Source organism: Austrofundulus limnaeus, unplaced genomic scaffold (assembly GCF_001266775.1).
Source record: "Austrofundulus limnaeus strain Quisiro unplaced genomic scaffold, Austrofundulus_limnaeus-1.0 Scaffold136, whole genome shotgun sequence".
Lineage (NCBI taxonomy): Eukaryota > Metazoa > Chordata > Actinopteri > Cyprinodontiformes > Rivulidae > Austrofundulus > Austrofundulus limnaeus.
The window spans coordinates 1,106,836-1,116,906 of record NW_013952538.1 but is presented as its reverse complement, the minus strand read 5'-3'; the positions used below and the strand labels follow the sequence as shown (position 1 = coordinate 1,116,906).

At 39.3% G+C, this 10,071-nt stretch overlaps 1 protein-coding gene across 1 annotated transcript in view; it reads left to right on the top strand.

Moving 5' to 3' along the window:
* prx (periaxin) overlaps positions 1-10,071 on the top strand; it is a gene marked incomplete in the record, with an annotated part of 26,579 nt that overhangs the window by 8,752 nt on the left and 7,756 nt on the right. Inside the window, 7 exon segments of the mRNA XM_014015959.1 lie at positions 530-585; positions 2,169-2,276; positions 4,051-4,176; positions 4,508-4,667; positions 5,211-5,404; positions 6,889-7,130; positions 7,243-10,003. Coding sequence (XP_013871413.1) covers positions 4,147-4,176; positions 4,508-4,667; positions 5,211-5,404; positions 6,889-7,130; positions 7,243-10,003 — 3,387 coding nt within the window.

The following is a 10,071-nucleotide window of genomic DNA, read 5'->3' as shown; positions in this document are numbered from 1 at the left end:
CACACACACACACACACACACACACACACACACACACACACATCCGAGCCACAGGTGCTAAAAAAGTGATCAACAGAAGCAGTCAGGCTGTCAGGACTGGTTGGAGCGCAGAGGATCCAAATGATTTCCAAACAAGGATTATAGATCCAAGCTGCCCGCCCTGAGCTTCCATCGTTCAGGAGATTCTAACATTTGAAGCTTCACAGACTTCTTACTGACAACAAATCTACAGAAACACGCAGTGAAACCCAACAAACAAGAATGAGTCAGTTTGTTTCATCCAGTTTGAGTTTTACTGGAGCGGCCTCAGCTGCTCGTCGCAGCTGAAGTTATGTCTCAGGCTCAAGTAGCCGAAGCAGAGGAACGATTCAGGCCATGGAAAGAATGTCAAGACCGCCAGAAGCTTCGGGCCGATGGCCGTGGCGCTATTTTAGATCTTTTAACTTTACACGCTTCCACTTGACATGAGTAACCTCGCAGCTCTTACACAATAATCAAATAAAACAAGATTTTTCTTTCTCTGTTTCAGACTCTGACATAGACCAAGAGGACGGCCATGTTTTCAACCAAACCAGAGATCAAGCTGTAAGTAAACGGGGGCGGGGCCACATGGACAGGTGACATGTCCATCACACAACATCTCGAATCATTACCTGTAAGTCTGAAAGCAACAGTCAGAACAGTTGGTTTGTTTATCCAGCTGGTACAGGTGACATGTCGGGACAAACTGTTTTATAAGATTTACTGTGCGAGAGTTCAGGAAACAAACGGTGGAAGGAGGTGGTGGAGGCCGGAGTGGGACACGTTTCCTCCCTCAGAGACAAGCTGAGCTGAAAACAAACAGCATGCAGCTGAAAAACACCACCAACAGCAGGTTACAGGGAGCCGCAGTGGCTGCAGGAAAACTGTTCAGAGGCCAATTTAAATATTTTATTTATTGTTTGACTAATGAGACAAAACACACTTCTGTATGCAGAGGAGCGTTGCTGCAGCTCCAGCAGAGAAATAAACATAAAATCTGACGTGATTCATGCAGGATTGGTTTTATTTCCACATTCAGACTTGTTGAAACAAGAGCACTGATCATCAAATGGTGGCCCGCAGGCCAATTCAGGGCGTCAATGTACTCCTGCAGGGGGCGGGGTTGGCATTTTGAGCTTTTAGCTAGCTTCTAGATGCCATTTGACTACTTTGAGCTTTCAGCTAGTGCTTGTTGTTGCTATGTTTAGCTAGCGTTTTGCTAGTTTTAGCTTTCAGCTCACATTTTTCTACTTTAGCTTCTAGCTATAATTTAACAAATGTTGCATTTTAGCTGACATTTATCTATATTTAATTTTTAGCTGTACTTTTCTTACTTATAGCTTAAAGCTAGCCTATATTTTTCTTTCTAACCTTTTGCTGATTTCAGTTTCTTATTTTAAACTTTTGGCTTGCCTCTTTTACTTTTTTTGCACTTTTTAAAAAATTTTGCAGCTTAAAACTTTTAGCTAGCCTTTTTCTGGTAATAGCTTTCAGCCTGCCTTTCTACTATTAGCTTCTTTTGAAAATGTTACTTTATAGCTGACCTTTATGTTTAGCTTTGATCTACAGCTGCTTGCTACATATAGTAACTGTACTTGTTTTTAGTATCTTGTTCATCTTTTCTGCTTTTAGTGTTTTGCTACTTTAAACATTTACCTTACTTTTAGCTATTTTGCAGCTTATAACATTTGGCTAGCCTTTAGCTTTAAGCCAGTGGGGTTATTTTTCCAGTAGCTTACATTTTGCTCCATTTGGATTTTAGCTTATATTTTATTTTTCTAACATTTTCTAGCCTTTAGCTAGTGTTCTGCTTCTTTGACAAAATTCATCAAGACGAGTCAGCTCAGCATTTTCACTGCATTTTAGCAGAAAATAAAAATTTCCCAGTTATTGTCACGAGGATTAAATAATCATTGAAGTCTGGCCCCTGAACAGATTTATTTGGCTGTTTAGCAGCTGGATCAGTGGAAGAGCTGAACTGTCCACCATGTTGGTTTTTGTTTAAAAGACCTGTAAATATTCTCGTCACGGTTTATTTATGTTTTAGATCTTTGACCGTGGAGTCTCCTGCTGCAGATCAGACTTTTATTATCGGAGTTAAAGAGTCGAACAATGAGGAACCGTTAAAACTTCTGTTCTCTGATCAGGTGAAACACAAGAGGAGGTCGCCCCCCTCGACCAGGTCCCCCTCCGCCCCGCAACGTAACCCCCACCACAGCAGTGCTGCTGACGAGGAGGAGAGCCCCGAGAGAGTGGTGAGAGGGATGGACACACACACACACACACACACACACACACACACACACACACACACACACAGGCCTACAGTGCATAGAGAGAGAGAGATACGACATGTAAACAACCCACAACAAACAGCATTAAAGGTATTTAAAATGTTTTTATTTGACTGAAAACCTGATCATTATTCAGTAAAATTATTTATTATTAAATTATTTCTGCTTTTGTAAACAGCAGAGGCTAAAAAAAGATTTTGTCACTTCTGTAACATTTCTGTTACATTGTCAGAGTTTGTTTTTAATTAAATTACATTTTAACTGAGCGAATGCTGAATAAATGTTAAATTAGTTAAATTTGGTATTTTGTTAATTATTGCACATGCAGTCATTTTGATTTCCTATGTTTAAATCAGGATAAATTCTTTAAAAAACCTCTTCATCACTCTGAAACTGTGTTGTATTAAAGGAGCTGAGACCGACCCTGCCGGCCACAGAGTCCAAACAAACTGCACCACAAAGGTTCTGACCCGCTCAGCTCATAGTTCGGCACATAAACAAGCTTTAGTTTCTCCCGGCTCAGCAGAAACATCAGCTTCAGCCTTTTCACGCAGCAGCAGCTGACCGACCTCAGGCAGCAACCAAACCTGTGAAATTTGGCAGATCTGGACCGGCGGTGGTGGTGAGACGCCCGCTGCATCAAATACAAAATACAAAAGAAGAATCAGCAAAACAGCAGCCAAAATATGTGCTAGAGCTAAAGTCATCTAAACAGACTTTTTAAGTTTGCAAAACATAAGTTAAAAGTAGACAAAAAATAAACAAAAACAACTGATGAGGCTAAAATCATTAAAACATATATGAAATTGAATAAAATGTCTTAAAATTATTGAAACAGTAGCAAAGCAGTAACAAAACAGAGCAAAAACAAATGCTAAAGCAGAAACCAATGAAACAAATGTCTTAAAATTATCAAAAAGTAGCTAAAGGTAGCAAAACAATAGCCAAAAAAGAGCCAAAAATGCTAAAGATAAAAATCATAAAAACAAATACGTATAGCTAAACATCTAAAATGATCAAAATAGTAGCTAAAAGTTTCAAAAAAGTAGACAAAAAAAGCAAAAATAACTGCTAAAGCTAAAATTAATAAATCCAATGTTGAAATTTCAAAGTTAAATGTTTCAAAATGATCAAAAAATAGCTAAAATTTGCAAAACAGTAGCCAAAAAAGAGCAAAGTAGAAATAAACTAAACACCCTAAAATCACCAAAACAGTATCAACAAAAACAGCTAAAGCTAAAATTTTTAAATGTAACTTATCTAAATTTATCAAAAGAGTAGCTAAATGTAACAAAGCAATAGCCATAAAAAGATAAAATAAAGCTAAAATCATTCTAACAAATGTTGAAATTAGCTAAAATGTCTTCAAATGATAAAACAGTAACTAACAGGTAAACGTTTATCAAACACTTGAACATGTTTTTTTCTGCTGCACTTGATTTCAGTCCAACAAAATCAACCTCATTTTTATTTAAAGTTCTTCCTTTGCTTCTGCTGGCCAATGGCTTTGCTCTGTTTTCTTGACAGCGTTAAAATAAAATTAAAAAAAATCCTCTAGTGTCTTTATTTTTATTATTGTTGCCAATATTTTATCTGCAGTGGATCTAATACGACTGGTGAAGCTATTTTTAATCCTCCTTTCCGACAGGTCACCAGTGGTTTGAGATTATCTGGGGCAGGTTTAGGCATCATTGTTGCAGATCGTTTCCTAAAGTTTCTGGTGTTCTGTTTGCAGGAGCAGAAGGAGAAACTCCATGCGGAGCTGAAGCAGGTGTTGAGTCAGAAAAGAAGTCATCTGAGAGAATCAGCCTGCCAGCTGGCACAACCAGAGATGGATTCAGAGCCAGCAGAGGAACAGACAGTAAGCAGGCAAATAATTAACACTTTAATCTCATCATTCAGGCTTTAATTAAGCACTTACTCAATTATAAGTCCATAATATTATTCTGTTTTATAGGAAATGTCTTTGCAAAGACATTTTCACTTCACTTATTTCCACCTGTGTGTTATTTTCTTTGGTCAGTCTGTGGAAATCTGTAGTTTGAGAATATGGATAAAATGGATTGAGGAGTAAAGTGCAAAGAAGCTGAGCAGAGCCACTTTTTGTACAATGTAAAAAAAACAAAAAATAAAAAAAAGCTAACCTGGATTAATGATGAAAGACCAAACTGAAGCTTATTTCTGTGTCGCAGACTGGGGAGAAAATCTCCAAGCCGGTGGAAATCATGGTGGAGACAGATGCAGGGGTTGGCGCCAGCGGCTACAGCGTGACGGGCGGAGGAGAGCGGGGGATCTTTGTTAAAGACGTCCTCAAAGACTCTCTGGCTGCCAAACACCTGAGTCTGCAACAAGGTACACGCCGTCATGTCTCATCCCTTCAGGAAACTGCTTCACCACAAAATAAATCAAACAGAGAGATGAAAACAGCAGCTTTTGTCACAGTTTAGCAGCAATTTGGACCCAAAAATGCAAGGAACTCAGAAAAATAACTTTTATTGGAACAAAACAAAAAGGCTGTTGTGGGACCAAAACTTATACGATTTGAGTTTAAACAAGGAGGCACGCTGAAAACACAACAATGAGAGAAAACTGACAGAACGTTTAGACCGGGGCTGACAAGGAAGTGGAGACACCTGGGCTAGATGAGGACAGGGAACAGGTGAGACTGGGCGGAGCTGGAGCAGAGGAGTACAAGTGACTGACTGTGGGGAAAAGACTGTCGGCACAAAGAAAAATACAAGAAATAAATATTTCATCAGCATTTAGCACCAAACTGCAATCATTTGATGTAATTTTAAACCTTCAAATTTAATATTATGTATTTTTTCCTCCAGAATCCTCAAGAAGAATAAAACAACCTGAGATTCATTGATTTATGTCTGTCTTCAATCAAAGGTGATCAGCTGCTGAGCGCTAAAGTCTACTTTGACAATGTGAAGTATGAAGACGCGCTCAGGATCCTTCAGAGCGCAGAGCCCTATAAGGTCAGCTTCCAGCTGAAGAGGACCATCCCTAAAGCTGAGGCCAGCGTGCGACCAAGAGCTCCAAGTGTGGAGGTCAAAACTCCTAAAGTCAAGATGGCCAAAATGGTAATCAAATATTTTCTGTATTTACGACATTAAACCAGACTAAAACCACTGATGCCAACTTGTCAGTAAGAAAAGTTGTTTTTGTCCTAAAAGCCACTAAAAGTCACTAAAGATGTCATTAGCATATTTGGATATTTTCCAGTAATGGGGCAGTGGTTCCCAAAGTTGGGATCGAGACTCATTGGTGGGTCACAAAATATCAAGTGAGGGTCCCCAGCTGATTTCCAGGCAAACATTTCAATGTAAATAAAATGCTAATGGAACATATTTTCACCCTTATCATTGCAAATAATTTTATTTACAATAATGATAAATTAATAAAAGCAGCATCGTAGTTATTAGGTTTCTTTATACTGCTATTTTGCACATATTAGCAAAGTTTGCAAATGTAAACAAGTAATATCTGGGGTCACAACTTTCTGCAACTGTAATTTTGGGATGTAGGGAGTAATAAAGATGCATATCAATGTTTATGAGGAACATGAGTAAACATGAGTAAAAATCCTCTGCAAATAAATTTAATGAACTTAGTTCACCATGCATAAATAAATTTTGTGAGAATTTCAAATTTAACCAAACGACTGTTGGATATTGGACGAGGTGAAGACGTGACAGAGGCTGTGACTCAAATGCAGCCAATTTCAGAGGTTTATTTTATTGCTTTAGTGTCAGGGTAAAGAAACATCACAGTAAAAATTACAAAGGGAATCAGTCGCAGCTTTGTGCATGCATGATTTATTTACAGCACTGGATGCAGAGCGGAGAGGGTCTCCTCTCTGCTCTGACAGCAGCTGGGGTTGCTGCACGAGGCGTCTGTGGGTCGGACCATTTGTCAGTGCTTTAGAAAGGTGGAGAGGCTCATCACACCACTCAGTGCTTGATGAAAAAAGTGTTGTTACCAAAAGTTTCCAATAGCACCGGGAAAGGTTGCTATATTTGTCGTTAGTCGCTTTTTTGGGGGAAAACTCATTAAATCTTGGCCTTGTGCTGTTTAAAGTACTTTATAAATAAAAGCGGTATGGTATGGTATGGTATGGTATGGTATGGTATGGTATGGTATGGTCTGGTCTGGTCTGGTCTGGTCTGGTATGGTATGTTATGGTATGGTATGGTATGGTATGGTATGGTATGGTATGGTATGGTATGGTATGGTCTGGTCTGGTCTGGTCTGGTATGGTCTGGTATGGTATGTTATGGTATGGTATGGTATGGTATGGTATGGTATGGTATGGTATGGTATGGTATGGTCTGGTATGGTATGGTATGGTATGGTATGGTATGGTATGGTATGGTATGGTAAATCTGGCAACAAAGTCATTAAGATGGCAACATGGGCTAAAAGTTCAAACTTGATTGATATTCCATTAAACTAGAACGTTGACATATTTAATCAAATTAAAGTTTATATTTAGGAGCTCCATCATGAATGATGTTTACTGACCATAAAAGTAAAAATCTTTCTTGTTTGTGTGTTTCTGTTGCAGAGTGTGAAGGGCACCAAGCCTTTCAAGGCCCTAAAGAAAAGAGGTGGTCGTTTTGGTCTGAAGAGGTTGAAGGAGAAGCACAGAGAGGAGGTGGTAATCGAAGGAACTCCTCCACGACTGGAAACGGGTGATGTGGACGTGGAGTTCTCACTTCCAAAAGTCAAACAGAGGAAGAGTGGGAAGTTTGATGAACAAGACATCCGAGGATCAGTAACCGTGGGGAAACCAAAAAGGAAAATCAGGTTGGTCTTCTTTGTATTGTGTCTTTTTATTTTTACCTTAAATATAACTATACTTAAATAAATACAATAAAAACATATATATAGTGTTGTTTTTGTTCCTTTACTCTTTCAGGTTTCCTCACATGAAAGTCAAGAAATACACCAGATCAGAGACAGAAGGAAAAGTGGAAACAGGACAGCTTGAGGGACACATAAACGTCCCTGCATCTGAAATACCTGGAGCTAAAGTGAAAACCAAAGGGAAAGGACACAAGTTTGGGATAACGTTTCCTAAAACCAAGCACATAAAATCAGATTCTTCTTTGGAACGAGGATCTGTGGAGCTGAAGCCTCCAGATGTGAGCCTCCAGCCACCACCAGTGGAGTTTAGTTTGTCAGAGTCTAAAGACAAGGATGTGGACAAGAGAGGGTCAAAGTTTAATCCCCCGGATGTAGAGTTTGCACTCCCTTTAGGAAAACCTGAGGTGTCTTTGCCAAAAGCGAAGGGATCTGCAGGAATTAAAGCTCCCAAAGTTGAAGTTAAAGGAGAAGTTGATGCACCAGAAGGTAGGATTAATGTGGACAGCGACACAGGAGACACAAAACTCAAAATGCCAAAGTTGAAACTTCCTAAAGTTCGACTCTCACGTCATTCGGATGAGATTGATGGAGAAATGAAGGTGAAGGCTGAGGGGAAGAAAATACCTCATGCTGGCGTAAAAACAAAAGGAGATGGTGAGGTTAGGCTTTCTGGAACAAAACTCACCACAACAGAAGTGAAAGGTGAAGGTTGTTCTTTCGAACTTCCCTCAGTTGTTTCTTTGCCAAAAGTTAAGTTTGAAACTGATGGCTCACTCCAAGATCATCCAGGAGCAGTGAAGACAGCAAAAATGCCTGCCATCGAAATCTCTGTACCAAAGGTGGATTTGGAATTTGATACACGACAAAGAATTCCAGATGAAGTGGAGGGCACCGTTAAAGGAGCTAAAATTTCCATGCCAAAGGTTGATATCGCTTTACCAAAAATGGGGTCTCCTGATGTGAATATTGAAGGGCCAGATGGTGAAGGAAAGTTTAGTCCACCTTCCCTTGACATCTCTGTCCCAAAGGTGAAATCAGACGTCGATATGGATTATTACGTTGGTGGAGATGGAAAGTTCAAAATGCCCGAATTTGACGTAACTCTCCCAAAACTAAAGCCATCAGAGCAGGAAGTGGAAGGGAGTTTTAAGTTACCCAAAGTAGACTTAACTCTTCCCAAAGTAGATATTAAAGGACCTGGAATCAAAGAAGGAGCTAAATTTAACATGCCTGCAGCTGAACTGTGTCTTCCAGAAGGAAAAGCAGAGAGTAAGGAAGAGATAGAAGGAAAAGGAAGCAAGTTAAAGATGGCTTCGGTTGATGTTTCTCTCCCTAAATTTAAATCAAAGCAAACAGACATCAGTATCGAAGAGCCAGAATTTAAAAGCAGTGATTTAAAAGCACCAGCTATTGACATTTCACTTCCTCAAGGCACATTTGAAGGAAATGTTGCTTTTAGTAGTGAGGGTGAATTCAAGCTGCCATCTATAGATATGAGCCACCCTGGAGTTAAATTCTCAGAAGGAGATGCAAATATTCAAGGTCCAAAAGTCAAAAGTGGAAAGTTTGAAATGCCCAACATTAATGTCTCACTTCCAAAAGGAAAAGAACACAGAAATATTGACATTAACATTCACTCGGGAACAGATGGGAACATTGACCTGCCCTATTGTGATATTGGAGGTCCTGAAGGAAAAACAGGAAAATTCAAATTGCCCAAAGTTGATATCACTCTTCCAAAACTGCCAGAGGGGGAAGTCAAAGTTGAAAGACCAGAAGTGGAAGTACCAACTGTTGATATTTCTCTTCCAAAAGGAAAACTAGAAGGAGATCTTGACGTTGACACAAAGGGAGCTAAATTTCAAATGCCTTCACTCAATATTAACCTTCCTAAGATAAAATCCAAGGAAACAGATATTGATATAAAGGGAAATAAAGGAAAGTTTGAAATGCCATCACTGGATGTTTCAGGACCTAAAATAAAATCTCCAGAGGTAGATGTCAAACTCCAGAGTACAGATGTTGACATTTCACTTCCAAAACCAAAAGCTGTGGTTGACATCGATTATGAAGGGAAAGATGGAAAAATAAAAATGCCAAAAGTTGACATTTCATTGCCAAAAGTAAATGTTCCTGAGGGTAACATCACAATTAAAAAACCTGTACTCAATAAGAAGATTGAGCTGCCAGACATTGACATTTCACCAACCAAAGGAAAATTAGATGTTGAGTTTGATGGACATGGTAGTAAAAGTGGAAAGTTCCAAATGCCGTCTGTTGATTTCTCTCTACCTAAATTGAAAGCAAAAAGAGCAGATGTCAACATAGAAGGTCCTGAAATTATAGAAGGAAGCACAAACATAACTGAAGTTTCATTTCCAACAGGAAAAGCTGAAGTAGATATCAGTGTTGAGAGCCCTGATGTGAAAGGTGGAAAACTCAAGATGCCAAAGTTCAATGTTTCTCTACCAAAGGTCAGTCTTGAGGGACCAGATATAAAAGGAAAATTTGAAAGTTCATCTGCTGATATTTCACTCCCAAAAGCAAAGAAAGGTGTGGAAATTGAGGCAGAAACTGGTAAAGGCAGCAAGTTTCATCTTCCTTCAGTTGACTTTTCTCTTCCTAAAGTCAAAGCAAAGGGTCTTGATGTGGACATTCAAGGACCTAGCATCAAAGGTGATGTGTCTCTCCCTAAACTTAAGGCTCCAGAGGTAGATGTCAACCTCAAGGGCCCAGAAATTGAAGGGCCCAAGATTGACCTACCTTCTGTTGATGTTTCACTTCCTAAAGGTACAATAGAGGGGGACATCAATCTTGAAGGCCCTGATGTGAGCAGTGGAAAATTCATGATGCCAAAGTTTGATGTTTCTCTACCAAAGGT